Source organism: Rana temporaria, chromosome 2 (assembly GCF_905171775.1).
Source record: "Rana temporaria chromosome 2, aRanTem1.1, whole genome shotgun sequence".
Classification (NCBI taxonomy): Eukaryota; Metazoa; Chordata; class Amphibia; order Anura; family Ranidae; genus Rana; species Rana temporaria.
In genome coordinates, this window is record NC_053490.1 from 157,901,370 (window position 1) to 157,924,506 (window position 23,137).

The following is a 23,137-nucleotide window of genomic DNA, read 5'->3' on the forward strand; positions in this document are numbered from 1 at the left end:
CCCCAGATTGACTGGGCCACTGGTAAAATTGACTTCAACTCTCCATTTTGCCGACAGCATTGCCTGCAACTACCGTCTCCACCCCTGCCATTGCTCTGTTCGGACTCTGACATTGAGACTCGTCAATCCGTCCCAGAAATTTATCATGACTATCTGGATGTTTTCAGCAAAAAGGGGGCCGAGACCCTCCCACCTCACAGGGCCTATGACTGCCCCATCGAACTCCTTCCTGGTGCCGAAGTCCCCTTCGGAAGGATCTTCCCCTTAACCGGACTTGAACTTGAGACCCTGAAAACCTATATCGATGACAGCTTGAGGAGGGGGTTCATCCGTGCCTCCACATCACCCGCGGGTGCAGGCATCTTTTTTGTTGAAAAGAAAGACCATTCCCTTCGCCCCTGTGTGGACTACCGGGAACTCAACAAAATAACTATTAAAAACAGATACCCTCTTCCCTTGGTACCCGAACTATTTCAGCGTCTGGGGTCCGCGGTCATTTTTACTAAATTGGACCTCCGAGGGGCCTACAACCTTGTCCGCATACGCGAAGGGGATGAGTGGAAAACCGCCTTCCGTACCCGTTTCGGGCACTTTGAATATCTAGTCATGCCCTTCGGGCTCTGTAATGCCCCGGCAACATTCCAACACTTTGTCAATGACATTTTTAGAGATTATCTGGACCTCTTTGTGATCGTCTATCTGGATGATATCCTAATCTTCTCCCCTTCCCTAGAGAAACACCGGGTACATGTGAGGAAGGTGCTTGAACGTCTCCGTATCCACGGACTGTACGCAAAACCCAGCAAATGCGAGTTCGAGCGCCCCAGTATACAGTTTCTGGGACTTATCATCTCTGTAAGGGGCGTTGAGATGGATCCTCAGAAAGTTTCCGCAATACTTGACTGGCCAGCTCCGACTGACAGAAAGGGTGTTCAGCGATTCGTCGGGTTTGCGAATTTTTATAGGAAGTTCATCAAAGCCTTTTCCAACATCATTTCTCCTATAACGGACTTGACTAAACTGTCTGCTCGGTTTCGCTGGACACCAGAGGCCCAAACAGCCTTCGAAACCCTGAAAGGCTTGTTCACCTCGGCATCCATTCTGAGACATCCCGACGCAAGCCTGCCCTACATTCTTGAAGTGGATGCATCTGAAACCGCGGTTGGAGCAGTCCTCTCTCAGAGGCAGGGTCCCAAGGCACTGCTATATCCCGTCGCATACTTTTCCCGTAAACTATCTGAAGCAGAAAAAAATTACGATGTTGGAGACCGAGAGCTGTTGGCGATAAAAGCCGCCTTGGAGGAGTGGCGGTATCTCCTGGAAGGCGCAGCGCACCCGATTTTGATTTTTACAGATCACAAAAACCTGGAGTACCTAAAGGTAGCCAAGAGACTTAGACCACGCCAGGCCAGGTGGGCACTTTTTTTTACGAGATTTTCATTCCACATCACGTACAGGCCAGGGTCGAAAAATGTCAAGCCGGATGCTCTTTCCCGCATGTACGCCAGTTCGGAGCCTCCCAATCCTCCGGATACTATTCTGTCATCAGGGAACTTTTTGCTACTACAAGGAGACTTGGTACCCCAGATCAGGCAGGCATCCGCTGGCATTTCTTCTCCACCTGATCCGGAGCTACAATCCAGGGACGGTCTGCTATGGTACCGGGATAAGATCTTCGTACCCGAGGGGCTGCGAGTTAATGTTCTGGGCTCCTGCCATGACCACAAGCTGGCTGGGCACTTTGGGATACAAAAGACCGCTGAACTTCTGCAACGCACCTTTTGGTGGCCCCAACTCCTGAAGGACTGCAAAGATTATGTGGAATCGTGCACTACGTGCATTCGAAACAAAGGTAGTAAACTCAGAGCCTGGGGGCTCCTTAAACCATTACCCGTACCGGAAAGACCTTGGAGAAGGATCTCCATGGACTTCATCGTGGAACTTCCCCCATCAGAGGGCTTCACCACTATCTTTGTGGTAGTGGACAGGCTGTCTAAGATGGCACACTTTGTCCCCTTAAAGGGCACACCCTCGGCTCCAGAGACGGCTAAAGCCTTCATCAGAGAAATTGTCAGACTCCACGGCGTTCCTGCGGATATTGTGTCCGATCGTGGAGTACAGTTCACCTCTAGGTTTTGGAGGGCACTTTGCAGTAGTCTCGAGATCGGCCTATCGTTTTCCTCAGCATACCACCCACAGTCAAATGGGCAGACGGAGAGAACGAACCAGACCCTTGAACAGTATCTCCGCTGCTTCTCGTCCTTTTCGCAAGAAGACTGGGTTTCTCTGCTGCCCTTGGCGGAATTCGCCTATAATAATTCTATCCATTCGGGAACCAAACAGTCTCCTTTTTTTGCCAACTATGGGTTCCACCCACTGTTCCTCTCCAATTCTGTTCCAGAAAGTACGGTACCCGCCGTTCAAGACACCTTGGATTTCTTTAACTCAAATAACAGGATCCTGCAGGAAACAATGACCCAAACACAGGAACGTAATAAGGAAATCTTTGACAGGAGAAGAAGGGGGGAACTCAACCTAGTACCCGGAACTAAAGTTTACTTGTCCACTTTGAACTTAAGGCTCGCATGCCCTACGAAGAAACTGGGTCCTAAATTCGTGGGTCCCTTTGCTGTCAAGAGAAGGATAAACAAGGTGGCCTACGAACTTGACTTACCAGAGTCCTTTCGAATCCACCCGGTGTTTCATGTGGCCCTGCTCAAACCGGACGTCCCCAACTCCTTCCCTGGACGGGATACCGATCCCCCAGAACCAGTATTAGTCGACGGTGAGGAGGAATTTGAGGTGGAATCTATCCTGGATTGCAGGAAAAGACGCAACCAAATTCAGTTCCTCGTTAAATGGAAGGGGTATGGGCCAGAGGAAAATTCATGGGAACCGGAGGACAACATACACGCCGAAAGACTAATTCAGTTGTTTAAAGACTCTCACCCGCTGAAGATGACTCAGTTGGGCATCCGGAGGCTGCCCCTTGGGGGGGGGCAATGTCATGAATTACCTCGGCCACCAGAGGGCGCTAGCGGCGCATCGGCACGCGCAATGCGCGCGCAATCGCGGCATCGCGCTCGTGCACGCGCGCACCGGCGGTAACGGCGCACGGGAGCGCGCATCGGCGGTAACGGCGCGCGGGCACGTGCAGGCGTCCATTTGGCGCCAAAACAAACCTACTTAAAGTGTCCTGGGAGCCTGGCCCCTTGCTGTCCGGTCTGCAGCGTTTCCTGAGACCACCTGTACCTGTACCTGCACCAACTACTCCTGCTTGATCCAGATCCTGATACCCGGCTTGTCTTCGTTGTTCCTGTCTTCCGCCTGCCCTGACCTTGGCTTGCTCTGACCATCCTTCTGCCTGATCCCTGGTACTCCGCTGACCACCTGTTGCCGACCCGGCTAGTCGACCTCTCTGTTACCTGGGCCTCTCCTGTTACCAGTCCGGCTGCTCCTGCTTCTCCGGTCTTCTGGGACCCTGTTCAGTCTTCTGGGACCTGCTGCGGCCAGACTCTCCGAATACCTTCCTTTCCGGCTTACCTGCTGTTCCAGTGTTCCTGCATCCAGGCTGCTACTTACCGGCCTGCACCTGCCCTTCAGAGACTTCCTCGGACTCCGCAGAAGCTCCATCCGGCCCCTGCACCAGCGTCATCCCTGGCGCTTGTGCGACTCTGCATTCCCGCTCCCCCTGTCTACTCTACCAGGGGTCCGGGATCAGAGGAGCAACAGCAGCCACTTCCTGCACGTCGGGCTCACCCTTAAGGTACGTGACAGCATCCCAGCAGGATCCATTGTTTGCGCTCCAGCCCTCTATCTGGTGCCGCAGAGACTTATCCGGAAACCGCTAGTCGGCGAACCGGGCACACGCTCTCCCATTAGCAGCATAAGCACAGCGAATGGATTCCACAGCTACAAGGGACTACAGATTGCGGTTGTGAACTGACTGTCACCAGGACCTCATCTACATGCCTGCATACTACTACTTCTATGTGAGTGCTTTGATGTTACTTTTATATTAAAGTCTGCAGTTTTTCTAAGTGGCGCCTGCTTTTCTCCGTTTCTGTTTCATGTTTTGGAGTCTGGCTTCGGCTCCCCACGCAAGGCTGCCCAGAATAAAAGGACTGCTCTCTCACTCCAGAGCTATATTGTTCAAAGGACTTTTTTAAAGGAAAAATATTAATACTTCTGTTAGCATGCGCCATTATTGTATATATTGTCAATGCAGGAAGTTTAACCACTTAAAGTCCAAATATTTTTCTGACACTTGTTTCTTAAAAGGAGTTGTAAAGGTATTTTTTTTTTATCCTAAATAGCTTCCTTCACCTTAGTGCAGTCCTCCTTCACTTACCTCATCCTTCCATTTTGCTTTTATATGTCCTTATTTCTTCTGAGAAATCCCGACTTTCTGTTCTTCTGTCTGTAACTACACACATTAATGCAAGGCTTTTTCCCTGGTGTGGAGTGTCGTGCTCGCCCTCTCCCTTGGACTACAGGAGAGTCAGGACACTCTCTATGTTGCAGATAAAGGAGCTGTGTGTTAGTGGGCGTCCTGACTCTCCTGTAGTCCAAGAGAAGGGGCGAGCACCACACTCCACACCAGGGAGAAAGCCTCACATTACTATGTGGAGTTACAGACAGAATAACAGGAAGTGAAATTTCTCAGAAGAAATAGGAACATTTAAAAGCAAAATGGAAGGATGATGTAAGTGAAGGAGGACTGCACTAAGGTAAAGAAAGCTATTTAGGAAAACAACAAAATTGTACCTTTACAACCCCTTTAAGTTAAAAATCAATATTTTTTGCTAGAAAATTACTAGGGAATAAAATGGCAATTGCTGCAATATTTTATGTCACACTGTATTTGCCCAGTGGTCTTTCAAATGCATTTTTGGGGGGGGGGGGGGGAATACACTTTAATGAAAAAAATAATAATGTAAAAGATCAAGTTACGCCGCGAGAATCGTAAGAGAATCGTGATCTATCTTCTAAGCAAAAAAAATGTGATTCTCATTTTAGCCAGAACCGTGTAGCTTTAGTTCCAAGTAATTTTTAAGCAAAAAAAAAAAACATTTTTTTTAACTTGTAAACACCACATCTTAGAAAGAGGCTTGGGGCTTAAGTAATTAAACTGCCCTCATTTACAGACCAAAGTTCATCCCTTTAATCTCTAAAAGAACAAAATGTTACACTGTTTATAGTTGGCTCCTAGCCCTGACAATTTTGACAGATGAGTGAGCAGAGGACTCTCTGCACTTGTTACATGAATGAATAGGGGAAATGTTGCAGGGAGATAAGGAGGGGGGTCGAATCGAGATTGTGATTTTTTTAAACGATTATTCGTGCAGATAGAGAGATATAGATACATATACGCGCGCAGTCAGTCAGTAGTGAATGAATAGACAAAACAAACTGATTTACAACAGAATGTGGATGCATGGTTGTGTGTAAGGAAATATTATAAATGGGCATGTCCTTCCTTATTCAAATTTTTTATTAACATACAGAGTACAACACCCCTGGGCAAATATCGCAGCATGGTCCATATCGGATAAGTGCATCACAAACAAATTTCTGAGGAATTCTGACCCTGAAGAGAATAAATGCTCATTTGCCAGTAAAGATTCTCATATAACAAACAATTTACATACAGTAGCCTGACAAAACGAACAGGATATTTCAACATTCTAGGCCTTCCATTTAAAAAGTATTTTTATTGCAGAAAGGAATGTAAAATATATTCATCTGTAAAGCTTGTAGCTATAAATAGAAGGGACACGCGTCTATATAAATCAGTACTGCACTTCCACACCTGTTCTTAATGTTTAACAAAGACAGAGCTAAATTGAGGAGATTACATGGATGTACATTATACAAGCAGCTGTCTTGCAAGTAATATGCCAGAAATGATCAACTTTCTAAAAGAACCATCAAAGCCCCAAGGGAAGCGTTGCTACAAAGCTACCTTGAGGTGTTACTTCCTCACTATATTCGGCTCCATTTAGTCTCAGCGTTTAAAGTCATACTGAACAGAGAAGTGTTACCGGTAATTGCCAAACAGGATTTAAGTTACGTTAAGGAATTCTATCATCCCACTGGATTTTGTTTTCTATAACCATTTAAGACCCGGACCATTATGCAGGTTAAGGACCTTGCCCCTTTTTGCGATTCGGCACTGCGTCGCTTTAACCGACAATGGCGCGGTTGTGCGACGTGGCTCCCAAACAAAATTGGCGTCCTTTTTTCCCCACAAATAGAGATTTCTTTTGGTGGTATTTGATCACCTGTGCGGTTTTTATTTTTTGCGCTCTAAACAAAAATAGAGTGAAATATTTTGAAAAAAAAAACAATATTTTTTACTTTTTGCTATAATAAATATCCCCCAAAAATATATATAAAAACATTTTTTCCTCAGTTTAGGCCGATGCGTATTCTTCTACAAAAAAAAAAAATATCGCAATAAGCGTTTATGGATTGGTTTGCGCAAAATTTATAGCGTTTACAAAATAAGGGATAGTTTTATTGCATTTTTATTAATATTTTTAATAATGGTGGCGATCAGCGATTTTTTTCATGACTGCGACATTATGGCGGACACATCGGACAATTTTGACACCTTTTTGGGACCATTGTCATTTTCACAGCAAAAAGTGCTATAAAAATGCACTGTTCACTGTGAAAATGACAATAACCACTAGGGCAGGGCTCGACAAATCCCGGGCACCAGGTCGCCATGGCGACTAGAAATAGGGTCCTGGCGACTTGGCTTGGAAGGGGGGGCAAAAAAAATGTTTTTGGTGAGCTGGCTCCATCTGGTGGTGATCCGTTGGTATTACAAGTTATTACCACCAGATGTGTAAGCTGGCGCCATCTGGTGGTGGCCGTTGGTATTACAAGTTAAACAGCAATTCTAATGTCATTTTTCACTATTTTCACTGCCATCTTCTTCCCTCTAATTAGAACCCCCAAACATTATATATATTTTTTATCCTAACACCCTAGAGAATAAAATGGCGATCGTTGCAATACTTTCTGTCACGCCGTATTTGCGCAGCGGTCTTACAAGCGCACTTTTTTGGGGAAAAAATTGCACTTTTTTTAATTAAAAAATAAGACAACAGTAAAGTTATCCCCATTTTTTTTAATATTATGAAAGATAATGTTACGCCGAGTAAATTGATACCCAACATGTCACGCTTCAAAATTACGTCCGCTCGTGGAATGGTGTCAAAATTTTACCCTTTAAAATCTCCATAGGCGACGTTTAAAAAACTCTACAGGTTGCATGTTTTGAGTTTCAGAGGAGGTCTAGGGCTAGAATTATTGCTCTCGCTCTACCAATCGCGACGATACCTCACATGTGTGGTTTGAACACCGTTTACATATGCGGTCGCTGCTCACGTATGTGTTCGCTTCTGCGCGAAAGCTCGTCGGGACGGGGCGCGTTTTCTGGCTCCTAACTTTTTTAGCTGGCTCCTAGATTCCAAGCAAATTTGTCAACCCCTGCACTAGGGGGCGCTGTAGGGGTTAAGTGTGACCTCATATGTGTTTCTAACTGTAGGGGGGCGGGGTTGGATGTGTGACGTCATTGATCGTCTTTCCCTATATCAGGAAACAGACGGTCAATGACACAGCCACAGTGAAGAACAGGGAAGGTGTGTTTACACACAGCTCTCCCCGTTCTTTAGCTCCGGTGACCGATCGCGGGACACCGGCGGCTGGGCTTAAAGAGACACGTACAGGTACGTGATTGTGCCCAGCCGTGCCATTCTGCCGACGTATATCGGCGTGAAGGGGTCCTTAAGTGGTTAAATCCTCCAAAGTCCTTATTCCTACAGCACAAATGTGCGAGTCTGTATCTGGCCAGCCCTAATGGTGCTGTTCCTGTGCGAGGCAAAAAAAAAAAAAAAGAGCAATTCAAAATTAGATTATTAAAATTAGAGGTGAGCCTAATGGAAATTTTGGTGCGGATACCGAAAATTCAGAATGCATTTGGCCGAAACCGAAAATGACTATTCTATTATGTTTGACTTTTTAATTAATATCATGAATTAAAATGAATATAACATTTCATTGACGCCCATTATTGGCACCTTTAGCACAGGGAAAGCTCACGAAAAATACATCCCTTCGACTTCTATGTGTCTTCACACTGGTCTGTTGCACTTCCATTGTGGTGTTAAAGATCTCGCTTGCTTCATTGATTAAGAGTTTCAGTTAAAAAAAAAATTAAAAATTAAAAACGCACCAAAAACGCACCTCCTTGTTGAAATGCATTTGAAAATGCAGCAAGAACACATCAATAATGTGCCCATATTATGTTTTTGAGTCACATGACCTAAGAATAACACTTAGTAAAATTGTAAGCACAATTATCGACACCTTTTTCTCTATTGGCAAAATGGCAAAAACACAATTTGTGGACGATATGTATTGGCAGACAAAATTTCAGGGCATCTCTAATACAAAAAACAGTTTTATAGCTCCCAATAAATCGTTATTGAACATTAGATGTGAACAGGAATTAGCAATTACATAAGCCTGGTTCACATTGATGCTACCTTGAAGTCGTGCTAGTTCACTTGAAGTAGCGCGATTTCAAAGTAGCAAGGTCAGCGCGATTTCAGACGCTACTTGATACACATCTGTGTGGCTTCATACACAGATGTCTATTGAAATCCCACCTGAAATCGGCAAATGTAGTGCAGGAACTACTTTTGCAAATCAGTGCAGCACCGCACAATCGGTGTCGCACCGATTGGAACAGTGTCATTGCCTCCAATAGACTGCGACTTTTCATGCGATTTGATCTCTCAAAACGCATGACAAATCGATTCAATGTGAACATAGGCTAAAATTACATTAGATTTAACTAAGCTATGAGGGTTACAGTATTTACTAAAGGCAAATTCACTTTGCACTTGAAATTGCACTTGGAAGTGCAATCGCTGTAGATCAGAGGGGGACATTTGCCTTTAGTAAATAACCCCCTATATCCCATCCACATAATGTTTAGCAATAGGAGGAAATGGAGGAGGAAGGATGAAAGGAAGCATCATTTACCACTATGTATACATCCACATGTGTGACTCTATAGTCACATGGGATGCACAGATAAGAAAGGGGAGGAAACTAAAGTGGTTTTTAACCCTCTTCTATGAAATCTTCTTACCCCCTCTGTACCATTATAACATGTGCCTCTGTGTCTGTGTTCTGTACTGAAATAAGCTCTGCTCCAGGGGCACAGCCCATTCCTCTCCTCTCTTGGCCCACAACTGCAGTGGGCAGAGCACAGCCGTCCCACTGACATCAGATGGCGAGGGAGAGGGGAAGAGAGAGAGAGCAGACAATCAGCTGGGCGCCTAGAGCCACGCTCATACAAAAAGGTACAGATCAGTGGATTTTGTACAGAATACAGGCACACGGCCACGTTATTAAAGGTACAGAAGGGAATACGTTTCTATGGCAGATACGAGAGGAGGGGGTTGGGCGCTGGTACAAGCATGGATTGAATGGGGAGGGGGGAGAAGGACAGAGGAGACACAGCACAAGAAGAGCTGCAGAGAACAGGGCTGCGGATGACGGAACCATGCAGATGGACCACGATGTCAGCAGCCATGATTATTGTGGTCTGTTTGCAGAGGGGAGGGTATAGTCAGGCAGGATCAGCCAGGTTTTGTAGGTGTTACAGGAGGCCAAATGACACATCCAAAGCACTGTGCTGTATAACATGCTTTAAGGGAACAGTATCTGATTATTATTTTTTGGGGCTTAACAAACGCTTTAAGCGCTTAGAAGGGAAATTAAATTGAGCATGCTCTGTAGTAGTCACCAGTTGGTCTACACAACATCAGCTTACTGTGGGGACACAGAGAAGATGGGAGGGACAGCTGAAAGTAGGATCAACCAGGTATATTTCATGTTACACAAAACAAAAGCTTTAGTGGCCTTGTGGGTATGAACATCCTGTTATATAAAATGTAATGAGAGTTTTTCAGTCTGGGTTCAATGACATCTTAAAGCTCAAAACAACATATATTTTGAAATTAGCAGCATTTATATATACTTTGATTATACTGCACCCATGGAAATATCACCTGCCCTGTCTATATACTAAGGTTACCCATCAATGGGCAGATATCTCCCTACAAGAGACAGACCGGGAGATAAGTGCCCCTCATCTGCAGGGCATTTATGGTCATCTTAAAGTGGAACTTTAGTCAGAAATTAATTCCTGCTAGATCACTTCAGGCTGGTCCCTTTTTCAGGTACAGCTATATGAAACATAAAAAATAAGCACCAATCCAGAAATAAACTGTCTTGCTCTGCTCCGAGCATGCTCAGTTTCTCTCAATTTTTAGGGACTGTGGCCAAATGTGTAGAGGTCAATCTGCTAACAGCGTAAAGATTTACTGCTGCTCAGGGCTTCAGCAAAATAGCAGCCTCAAGCAAGAAGAAGCAGGAACAATGCTGGAGGCATTTTACAGCACACACTCATTTTGGTAACATATTGCAGGTAAGGGGCATTTATAAATATAAAACAAACTGTGCAGCTATGACCAAAGCTAAAGGCCAAGTTCATATTTATGTTATAATGGTCAGGCAACCTTTGCAGCCATTGTGTGATTTGCTGGGTGTTCAGTGTCCCTTCTAAATGTTTTTTTTTTTTTCTTTGTCTGAATTTCTCACTTCCTGTTTCTCCTTAGTAAGCTTGCCCCCATCATCCAAGCTGTTCTGGCTGGGGGTTAGTCAGCCAGAACAGCTTACTGAGAAGGAACAGGAAGTGAGAAATTCAGACAAAGACAAAAAACATTTAGAAGGGAAATCAAAGGAAAAGGTACGCGAATCAACAATGCACTAGCTTAAAGGAACCTATTTAGAAAATAAAAAACAAACCTTTACAAACCCTTTAAAATGGTTTGTAAAGGATTTTTTTTTTATCTTAATAGCTTCCTTTACCTTAATGCAGTGCTGTTGTCATGTCCTCATTGTTCGTTTTTGCTCTCAAGTTGCTGTAATTCTTCTCTGATCTCCACACTTCCTGGTTGTCCGTTTCCTGATAACCACAGTCCTGGGAGCTTTCTCTCTGTGGTCACTAATCAAGGAGGTGTGATTACTGTGTGTCTAAAACCCCACAGCACCTCCCCTTTGGATCAGTTTCGTTTTCCAAACCATCACTGCCCTGTATTGGCTCTGTGGCTCTGTACAGCACAGAGGCAGGAAACAACATGCAAAAACTAAACTACAGGTACATTATATGATTGTTTTTTATCTATTTTTAATCGTTTTTAAAAGGAATCAGTTAACTATTATTTCTCTATACCCTGTAAACAGTCATTTCAGCATAATCTTATTTTTTTATTTACAACTCCTTTAAGAAGGGGTTGGCTCCCTTCAGTCCAACTGACCTCCACCTATCAGAATGCAAGTGCTTCCATTGGGGAGTCACTAATAAGCTAGCGATAGGACCACAGATATCAGGGTGCCGTGACGAGGCTCTGTGGCTTACGCATGTATTTTCAAATGTGTGCAGACTAAATCCCTGTTTTAACGCATACTGTAATGCCGCGTACACACGATCGGAAAATCCAACAACAAAACTGTGGATTTTTTTTTCCCCAATGGAATTTTGACGCAAACTTGTCTTGCATACACACGGTCACACAAATGTTGTCGGAAAAATTCCGAACGTCAAGAACGCGGTCACGTACAACACTACGACGGGCCGAGAAAAATGAAGTTCAATGATTCCGAGCATGCGTGGATTTTTGTTCGTCGGAGTTGCACAAAGACGATCGGAATTTCCGACAAGAACTTTTGCTGTCAGAAAAATTGAGAACCAGCTCAACACAACAAATGTCTGATGGAGCCTACACACGGTCGGAATTTCCAACAAAAAGCTCACATCGAACATTTGTTGTCGGAATTTCCGATCGTGTGTACGCGGCATGGTCAGTGAGTAAGCTTGGATCTTTCCTTGGCCTTGTTTATATCATATGTTGCCTTCCAATGCTCCTTGCTGCAATGGCCAGTTATGGGTGGGGTGGGGGTGGGTGGGGGTTATGGGGGGGGGTAGGGAACACCTTTTTTGTAATAAGTTCACTTTTAGGAACATGGCACATATTACACCCCTATTTAGGGTAAACGTGTAACATTCTCCTAAGCACTACACAGTGCTGTGGGGGCACTTGACAGGGGGGGGGGGCAGGAGTGGCCCAGAAGAGGAGGATTGGAGCTGCGCTATGCAAAAACATTGCACAGAGCAGGTAAGTATAAGATGTTTATTAGAAAAAATATATATTATGTTTACAATCATTTTAAAGCACAAACTTTTGATTTCATTTTAGGATAGACTGGGGAAAGGATCAAAACTCTGTAAAGTTTTACAGCCATCTTTAATCCAGCTGGGGAGATTCCTCCTTTCTATTTGGGACAGACATTATATATAAAATGGTATGTATCTACACTTCTGGCAAACGCTATGCTTCTACCACACCCCCCACCATCCTAAACCCTAATCTATCCTACCAAGCTTTCACCTTTTACCTGGGTCTATTCTGGGATTGAGGACCACTAGATAAAGCGGAGTTCCGCCAAAAAATGGAACTTCCACTTTTCGGAACCCTCCCCCCCTCCGGTGTCACATTTGGCACCTTTCAGGGGGGAGGGGGTGCAGATACCTGTATAAAACAGGAATTTACACCCCCTTCCGGGGAAAGACTGCCACGGGAGTCACTCGACTTCCAGGAGACAGCGGGGACCACTGGAAACGCGACGCGCTACTTGCGCATGCGCAGTAGGGAACGGGGCAGTGAAGCTGCAAGGCTTCACTTCCTGATTCCCTCACCGAGGATGTCGGCGGGGGAAGCAGAGAGACAAGCGATTGCTCGTCTTCTGCTGCCGACATCGCGGGCACGCTGGACAGGTAAGTGTCCATTTATTAAAAGTCAGCAGCTGCAGGATTTGTAGCTACTGGCTTTTAATAAAAAAACAATGTGCGGGACCTCCGCTTTAAAGTGGTTCCAAGGTCAAGACATTTTTTTCCTCAACACATTCCATACGTTAAAAAAAAAAAAAAAAAAAAAAAAAAAGGTTTTATTGCCCTACTAAATACATACGGCAGGGCTCGACAAATCCCGGGCGCCAGGTCGCCATGGCGACTAGAAATAGGGTCCTGGCGACTTGGATTGGAAGGGGGGCAAAAAAAAAAAAAATATATATATATATTTTTTTTTTTTTTTTGTGAGCTGGGGCCATCTGGTGGTGAGCCGTTGGTATTACAAGTTATTACCACCAGATGTGAGCTGGCGCCATCTGGTGGTGGCCGTTGGTATTACAAGTTAAGCATTACAAGTTAAACAGCAATTCTAATGTTGTTTTTCACTATTTTCACTGCCATATTCTTCCCTCTAATTAGAACCCCCAAACATTATATATATTTTTTATCCTAACACCCTAGAGAATAAAAAAAAATTTTTTGTGAAAAAATTACACTTTTTTTAATTAAAAAATAAGACAACATTAAAGTTATCCCCATTTTTTTTAATATTATGAAAGATAATGTTACGCCGAGTAAATTCATACGCAACATGTCACGCTTCAAAATTGCGTCCGCTCGTGGAATGCCGACAAACTTTTACCCTTTAAAATCTTCATAGGCGACGTTTAAAAAAAATCTACAGGTTGCATGTTTTGAGTTACAGAGGAGGTCTAGGGCTAGAATTATTGCTCTCGCTCTACCAATCGCGGGGATACCTCACATTGGTGGTTTGAACACCGTTTACATATGCGGGCGCTGCTCACATATGTGTTCGCTTCTGCGCGCAAGCTCGTCGGGACGGGGCGCGTTTTCTGGCTCCTAACTTTTTTACCTGGCTCCTAGATTCCAAGCAAATTTGTCAACCCCTGACATAAGGGACTCCTCTCTCAATCAAGCGCTGTGCCTGTCTGCAGTTCCACTCTCCTCTCTTCCCACAGGACACAGAGGCAGCTGTCAATCAAATCCTGTAAAAAGTGAGGGCGGGGCTACACCGCACTGTGTTTGTCTATGGGTGTACACAGCCTAGCTCGGGAGTGTGCCTGCACGAATGCCCCCATAGTAGCCGGCTGACTGTGGTGTGTTTACATTGTACTGTGTGCCAAGGAAGTCATCTGATTATGAATGGCCTGTCTTGGCCAGTACTACAATACACAGTGTATGTAACAAAGTGTGGTGCGCTGTATATGTACCGTTCAAGATGTGGAATTGAAAAGGGATGACAATGCAACAAAATGTGCAATGTAGTGCACCCAACTACAACCCACAGCTGTGGGCACTCATCCCGATCTGTCTGCCTATTACTCATACCCTCAGGAATCCCAATCTACATCACAGCACAAGGATTCCGATTTCTGGGAGGACAGGAGGAGGAGGAGATCTGCTCTCCCCAGGAAAGGAATCCTACAAATCACAGAGTCAGGAAGACACATGGGAGAGGTGTATGGTGTGATTGGAAGGGGCCCTCCCCATAAACAACAACAATCATCCGCTTCATAAACACAAACATTTATCACCAGAACTGTAAACAGGACCGAGCCTTACGTCTACCATATTATCACACCAGCAACATAAAGCACAGCTCTGTCTTCATTCTACTCTGTTTTATCATCATAGCTGAATAAAGTTATCACTAATGACGACTAGGAGGAGTCCACACACCTCTATAACTGAGGAGCTGACAGTCCCCGACCGGACACAAGCCCTAGAGGCGACAGTCCCCGACCGGACACAAGCCCTAGAGGCGACAGTCCCCGATCGGACGCAAGCCCTAGAGGCGACAGTCCCCGATCGGACGCAAGCCCTAGAGGCGACAGTCCCCGATCGGGACGCAAGCCCTAGAGGCGACAGTCCCCGATCGGGACGCAAGCCCTAGAGGCGACAGTCCCCGATCGGACGCAAGCCCTAGAGGCGACAGTCCCCGATCGGACGCAAGCCCTAGAGGCGACAGTCCCCGATCGGACGCAAGCCCTAGAGGTGACAGTCCCCGATCGGACGCAAACCCTAGAGGCGACAGTCCCCGATCGGACGCAAGCCCTAGAGGTGACAGTCCCCGATCGGACGCAAACCCTAGAGGCGACAGTCCCCGATCGGACGCAAGCCCTAGAGGTGACAGTCCCCGATCGGACGCAAGCCCTAGAGGCGACAGTCCCCGATCGGACGCAGAGCAGTCATAAGACATTTTGGGGCCCCTTACACAGCTTTAGGGGGCGTTCCCCCCCCACCCCACTGGCCGTCCCACAGAATCCGCTTACGGGCCATCCCACCGAGCTCTTCAGTGCACCAACTTTTATTTCAACTTATTATACGAAAATGAATCCAACAGGTGACAGCGCCCGACCGGACACACACACACACATTACAGGTGACAGCGCCCGACCGGACGCGGCCAGCACAGGTGACAGCGCCCGACCAGACACACACACACACACACACACATTACAGGTGACAGCGCCCGACGGGACGCGGCCAGCACAGGTGACAGCGCCCGACCAGACACACACACACATTACAGGTGACAGCGCCCGACGGGACGCGGCCAGCACAGGTGACAGCGCCCGACCGGACGCAGCCAGCACAGGTGACAGCGCCCGACCGGACGCGGCCAGCACAGGTGACAGCGCCCGACCGGACGCGGCCAGCACAGGTGACAGCGCCCGACCGGACGCGGCCAGCACAGGTGACAGCGCCCGACCGGACGCGGCCAGCACAGGTGACAGCGCCCGACCGGACGCGGCCAGCACTGGTGACAGCGCCCGACCGGACGCGGCCAGCACTGGTGACAGCGCCCGACCGGACGCGGCCAGCACTGGTGACAGCGCCCGACCGGACGCGGCCAGCACTGGTGACAGCGCCCGACCGGACGCGGCCAGCACTGGTGACAGCGCCCGACCGGACACAGCCAGTAAAGGAGACAGTCCCTGATCAGACACAACAATACACTCCAAGTGACAGTCCCTGGGATGATATAGTTAGAGTCCTGTGGAAGTAGAAGGGAAAAAAGTCCCTGACAGAATGTAGACAGTAGACTTTAATGATGAGAGAGGCGACAGTCCCAGATGAGAGAGGTGACAGTCCCTGAGATTTCTAAGGCAGGAGAGGTGACAGTCCCAGACAGGAGAGGTGACAGTCCAGACGGGAGAGGTGACAGTCCAGACGGGAGAGGTGACAGTCCCAGACGGGAGAGGTGACAGTCCCCGAGATATTTCTATGACAGCAGAGGTGACAGTCCCAGACGGGAGAGGTGACAGTCCAGACGGGAGAGGTGACAGTCCCAGACGGGAGAGGTGACAGTCCCCGAGATATTTCTATGACAGCAGAGGTGACAGTCCCAGACGGGAGAGGTGACAGTCCCCGAGATATTTCTATGACAGCAGAGGTGACAGTCCCAGACGGGAGAAATGACAGTCCCCCGGTCCCATAGGAAGTGTACACGTTGTCACACACATACACAGTGTCCCCGGATACTCACAAACTTGGAGAACTTCCTGTCCCCATCCTCTGCGGACGGCTCGGGGTAGGCCGGGACGGCCCGGGGTTTGCGGCTCATGGTGTGGCGGTGTGTGAAGAAGAGAAAGGGATGTGAGTCAGGGATGGATGGACGTCACCTGAGGATTAGTAGGAATCCGATTAGGACTGTGAGGTGGAAGGGCGGTGATCCACTTATGTCTGAATCCGATCTCATACACAGCACTACGAGCCGGCCACTCACTTCAATCTACCGCCAGGCTCAATGTTCCCGCCAGTCCAACCACACCCACTACTTCTCACTTAGCCAATAGGATCGTGGCGGGGCTCTGCCATGCACTGCAGCCAGCCACTCTCAGAGCCCCTGGCACCCTATGACATGTACGATATGCCGGACTCGGGCGGCCATCTTTGTAGCTGGCACAGACCTTTGGGCTCTGTCTGCAGCTCTGGGATCGTTCACTTTAGTGACAGTAGTCACTTGTTGCTCCTGCCTCCCTTTCTTTATTCAGCCTGAGCCCTTTGTGTCTCATTTCATCCTCAGGCGTTCTTCTTTTTTTGTCTCATGTGTAGACTTTTATAAAAAAATATATATCTAAAGTTGAAATGCAGGAAACGTAAAACTTCACCATAGGGGCTAATTCACACACAGTGCATCTTACTGCATTGTAGCACTGGGCTGCTGTTAGAAATCACGGGCCCCGCACAGCCTACCTGAGGGGCCTCCTTTAACCACTTCTGGACTGAGCCTCTTTTTGAGATCTGTTGTTTTCAAGTTAAAATAATTTTTTATTTTTTTGCTAGAAAATTACTTAGAACCCCAAACAATTGTTTTTATTTTTTTTCAGACACACTAGAAAATAAAATGGTGGTCATTGCAATACACCGTTTTTTTAAACGGGCTCGACTTACGTTTACGTTTGCTTCTGCGCCTTGAGCTCGGTGGGACGTGGTGCTTTACTTATTTTTATTCTTATTTATTTTACTTTTTATTTTTACACTGTCCATTTAAAGAAAATGTTTGGGGTCACCTTTATTCCTATTACAAGGAATGTAAACATCACTTGTAATTGAAAAAAAGCATGACAGGACCTCTTTAATGTGAGATCTGGGGTAAAAAGACCTCAGATCTCACATTAACACTTAAATACAATAAAAAAAAAAAATATATATATATATATATATATTTTTTTTTTAATAAAATAAAATTTCCCCTTTAAGACCATTGGGCGGAAGTGACGTTTGATGTTGCTTTTGCCATCCAGTGGTATGGGGGCCATCTTTGCCTCACTCGGTATCCAGCCTTTCAGGGAAGAAGATCAGGGGGCACCTCTCCCGTCGCTGATAAAAGTGATCTTGCAGCGAATCCGCAGCGGAGACCACTTTTATCTGAAAGCCGATTGCCCGCTGTTTCAGAAAATACCGAGGTTATGGTGCCATAACCCCAGTATTCTATGTCAAAGTGGCGACGTATAACGACGGCAGGCGGTCGGTAAGTGGTAAATCCTGACCCCACCTCTGCAGGCTTGTCACTGTTTACATGTGCACATGTGTTAATGATTGCACATGAGTACAGGGGGACAGAGGCGGTTTAAACATTTTTTTTTATTTTATTACAAAAAAAATTCACACTGTATCTTTCATTTTTTTTGGTATCTCTTTTATTACTATCAGAAGGATGAACAACATCCCTTGCGATAGCATGGGGCAGTGACAGGTCCCCTGTATGGAGAGATCTGGCCTCTATTAGACCCCATATCTATTCTCTGACCTCCAACGCATCTGATCAAACCAAAATCGGTTTGATCAGATGCTTTTTCAAACCTGTAATGGCTTGTTTATATGAGACCAAAAACAACAAAGTGACAAAATCCTCATTGTTTCTGGTTTCTGACGTCAAACAGTGTGAGGAAAAACATTGGTTCCCAGAGTTCTCCCTTACATCAGAGTCCACAGAGTTCCCCTTTTACATATGAACATGCAGAGTTCCCTTACACTGTAAGGGGGAACTCTGCAGACTCTGATGTAAGGGAGAACTCTGAGGACCCTGACATAAGGGATGCTCTGGGAACCCTAATGTAAGGGGGAACACTGAGAACTCTGATGTACGGAGAGGACTCTGATGTAAGGGGGAACACAGTGGCCTCTGGTGTAAAGGGGAACTTTAACCTCTTCCCGCCCGGCCTATAGCCGATTTACGTCCGTGAAGTGGTTCTGAAATCCTGACAGGAAGTCCATGGACGTCCTGCAGGATTTCATGCCGCGCGCGCCCGTGGGGGCGCGCAGCGCGGCGATCGGTGATGCGGGGTGTCAGTCTGACACCCTGCATCTCCGATCTCGGTAAAGAGCCTCCGGCGGAGACTCTTTACCATGTGATCAGCCGTGTCCAACCACGGCTGATCACGTTGTAAACAGGAAGAGCCGTTGATGGCTCTTCCTCACTCGGGTCTGACAGACGCGAGTAGAGGAGAGCCGATCGGCGGCTCTCCTGACAGGGGGGTTCGCGCTGATTGTTTATCAGCGCAGCCCCCCTCGGATCGCCACACTGGACCACCAGGGAAGCCCACCCTGGACCACCAGGGAAGGGCAAAAAAAAACAAAAGGGGGCAAAAAAAAAGTCGGGAAAAAAAACATAAAAAAATAAAAAAGATGCCAATCAGTGCCCACAAATGGGCACTGACTGGCCAAATTGGTAAATTAGTGCTTCCCCACAGTGTCCATCAGTGCCACCCCACAGTGTCCATCAGTGCCACCCCACAGTGTCCATCAGTGCCACCCCACAGTGCCCATCCATGCCCAGTGCCCACCTATCAGTGCCCATATGTGCCACCCATAAGTATCCATCAGTGCCACCCATAAGTGCCGCCCATGAGTGCCCATCTGTGCCGCCTATGAGTGGCCAGTGCCGCCCATGAGTGCCCATCAGTGCCGCCTATGTGTGCCCATCAGTGCCGCCTATGATTGCCCATCAGTGCCGCATACCAGCTCCGCCAATCAGTGCCACCTCATCTGTGCCCATCAGTACTACCTCATCGATGTCCATCATTGCCATCTCATCGTTGCCCATCAGTGCTGTCATATCAGTGCCCGTAATTGAAAGAGAAAACTTACTTATTTACAAAAAAAATAACAGAAAAAAATAAAAACGTAATTTTTTTTCAAAATTTTCAGTCTTTTTTTAGTTGTTGCGCAAAAAAAAAAATCGCAGAGGTGATCAAATACCACCAAAAGAAAGCTCTATTTGTGGGAAAAAAAGGATGTCAATTTTGTTTGGGTACAGTGTAGCATGACCGCGCAATTGCCATTCAAAGTGCGACAGTGCTGAAAGCTGAAAATTGGCTTGGGCGGGAAGGTGCGTAAGTGCCTGGTATGGAAGTGGTTAATGTAAGGGGTGCTCTGAGAACCCTGATTTACCTTAGTGTACTTACTCAGAGACAGGAGAGAGAAGAGGTAGAGATAAGGAAACAAAAATAAATACGTGAGAAAATAATAAATACGTAAAAACTTGATAAATAAAGTGCTCAAATATTGATAGTAGACAATGGAAATAGAAATGTCCCCATAAGCACACTATGAAAGTCTATATGCAGGAAATTCAAAACAGGTGCAAAAATGCAAAGACTATCTGTCCTTCAAAATATGGTGACAACTTCAAACCATGCAGATCTGTGCAAGTGAAGAAGTGATGAAGTGAAGGGAACCACCCCACAGGTAAAAGGCTTACCAGAATGTATGGACCCTAGATAACCTACGTTCAATAGGTCAAAAAGGCTTGCGTGGTGGAACCACAATGTAATTTAGGCGATCCCATGGACTTCAGCATGCTGTGCCAGAGATGACAAAACACCAGTAGGATAGAGAGAATCTCAGGGAAAGGTGACTTCCTAGTGGGTTGTCTCATAAAAATGATGGTCCAGGGAATCCCAAATAGATGTAGAAGGGTTGTGTCATATAATAGAAGAAAAAAACTTCCACATAGCGTAACTCAATATTACATATCAAAGGTTTAATGAAGTCAGAACACTTACATTTGTGATGATATTCAAGCGTTTTGTATAAAATGTGACAACAATGAAGTTCTCCCGACGCGTTTCGTCTACTAGGACATCATCTGGGGTAGAGATAAGACTTCAGTCACAGACAGAGATGGATGGTGAGCTCACTCACCCCTTGGCACCTCTCATCCAGATGTATCTGTGGCTGCTGGGCTTCAAATTTCCCGCCCCCACTTTCCTTTTCTGAGGCACAGCACCAGGGATTTGAATTGGGCAGACACGTCTGTGAGTGTGCTTGGGGGATTGTTAGGTTAGTGTTGGCTTTGCGCAGTTTGAAAGAGAGTAAAACAGACACTCTCGGCTTAGACTACTGCAGCCAGCAACCCTGCTGGGAAGCCATAATCTGGTCTGAATAATGTGTCCGGGTTTCAGGTGGTCTGAAACCTGGACGTATGATTTAAAACCCAAACTGTCCGAGTGAATCCTGGACAGGTGGCAACCCTAATTGGAATGCAGCCCGGAGCTGTGCTGTAGTATGCTGCAATAAAATGCAGACAGGCCCTCATGGGCTGACCAGGGACCAGCATGGAGATCGGAGAACATCCATTCACTGATCTCCCCTTCCTGTTAATGACTCAGAAGCAATGTGTAAAACATCCCTTCCAAGTCCTGCTATCACTGTTTCCAGACAGTATGGCTGGGGAAGAATCTAATGGACTGCAATCTCTGCAAATCGCAACACGTGACGCTGTCGCCCAAAAGAAGCTCATGTTCCTTTTTGATTGCGATTGCAGCACAACAAAATTGTGGCATGATTGGGGCGCCATTAGAAGTATTAGCATCGCAAATGCATCCTGCATTTTGCAGCCACTTGAAATTGTGGGGTGGAATCGTGGCAATTCCGCCTGCGATCATCAGTGAATGCAGCCTTATGCCCCGTACACACCATCACTTTATGTGATGAAAAAAAACGACACTTTCTGTGAAGTAAAAAATGACGTTTTTGAAACTTCAATTTTCAAAGACGAAGTTGCCTACACACCATCGTTTTCTCACAATGATCTTGCAAAGTGAGGTTACATTCCACCACGTTTTACCATTGAAGCTTGCTTCATAAATAGCTTCTGGGCATGCGTGGATGAAAAAACGTCTTAGAAAACGACGTTTTTTGCTACACACGGTCAATTTCTGTGAAGTAAAAAGTGCACTTTTGAAAAACGACACATAAAATTGAAGCATGCTTCAATTTTTTTTGGTCGTTTTTTACAAGACATAAAACGACGTTTTCCCCCACACACAGTCAATTAAAGTGACATTTTTAAAAACGTCATTTTTTTTCATCACATAAAGTGATGGTGTGTACGCGGCATTAGATTCATTGGAGGACAGGTCTTTTAGACTCCCGATGTATCATTCTAGAGAACCTGTCCACCAAAAAATGCATCACATAGGGGACTTTTGGTCCCAATGTGATGAACAAAAAGATTAGTAAAAAGGAAAAACATTTTAAAGCGGTGTTTCACCCTAAAAAACACGTTTCTATGATAACATCAAGCATACTAGCGCGATCTACAGTATGCCTTTCTTTTTTTTTTTTGCGCCGTACTCACAGTTTACTGCCGTAATGAAGTTTCAGACTCCCCGCGGGGAATGGGCGTTCCTATGCACAGGGAAGATGATTGACGGCCGGCTATGGCGCGTCACGCTTCCCGAAGATAGCCGAAATAGGACTTGTCTCTTCACGGCGCTATACAGCGCCTGCGCACAGACATCGGAGCTGACTGCGCAGGCGCCGTGAAGAGGCAAGTCCTATTTCGGCTATCTTCGGGAAGCATGACGCGCCATAGCCGGTCGTCAATCATCTTCCCTGTGCATAGGAACGCCCATTCCCTGCGGGGAGTCTGAAACTTCATTACGGCAGTAAACTGTGAGCACGGCGCCAAAAAATAAAATAAAGGCATACTGTAGATCGCGCTAGTATGCTTGATGGCATGCTAGAAAAAAACATTTTTTTTTAGGGTGAACCCCCGCTTTAAGTGTAAAAAAAGTAAAAAGTTACAGTTGAGCATTTAAAATCCCTCCCTGACCCTGGAAAAAATGTCAGTTGCGCCTCATGTACACTGCTGCTGATAAACGGACATTTAGGAGCAGTTGGGCATTTTTTTCAGCTGCTCCTGAACTCTCCTCCATGTTTTTTTATGTGTACATGTATACTCAGTCATTTACAGTGCCTTGCAAAAGTATTCACCCCCTTGGCTTTTTACCTATTGTGTTACATTACAGCCTTTAGTTCAATGTTTTTTTATCTGAATTATATGTGATAGATCAGAACACAATAGTCTAAGTTGGTGAAGTAAAATTAGAAAATATATATTGTACAGGACACCGGGGGTGGGTCCTGGATGGGTGCTATACGGCACCACTGTTTGGACTATGGTCCATTTAAATAGAGGTAGAAGGTTCAAGTGGTCACCCAAAAGTGGGTGAAAAGTTCCAGGCAGGCGCTAATTCAGAGAGGACTGGCTCGCAGTTTGGGGCCTGGAATTTTGGAGGCTCCAAAGTGTTATTTGGGTGGGATGGAGCCTCCACTCCTAAACCCTGGAAGCCAGCGCACAAGGGGTTAAAATCTCACAGACAA

The 23,137-nt window shown here is 46.2% G+C and overlaps 1 protein-coding gene across 4 annotated transcripts in view; it reads right to left on the reverse strand.

Annotated features, from left to right (window-relative positions):
• The window catches only part of DIAPH3 (diaphanous related formin 3), an 844,467-nt gene extending 827,643 nt beyond the window's left edge, over positions 1 to 16,824 (reverse strand). For 3 of the 4 annotated variants that reach the window (XM_040341345.1, XM_040341344.1, XM_040341343.1), the window contains exon 1: positions 16,509 to 16,823. In XM_040341345.1, coding sequence (XP_040197279.1) covers positions 16,509 to 16,586 — 78 coding nt within the window. In that variant the 5' untranslated portion in view covers positions 16,587 to 16,823. Of the gene's footprint in view, positions 1 to 16,508 lie in introns of all 4 variants that reach the window. The other variant, XM_040341346.1, reaches the window with a different exon arrangement.
• Positions 16,825 to 23,137: the final 6,313 nt, after the last annotated feature.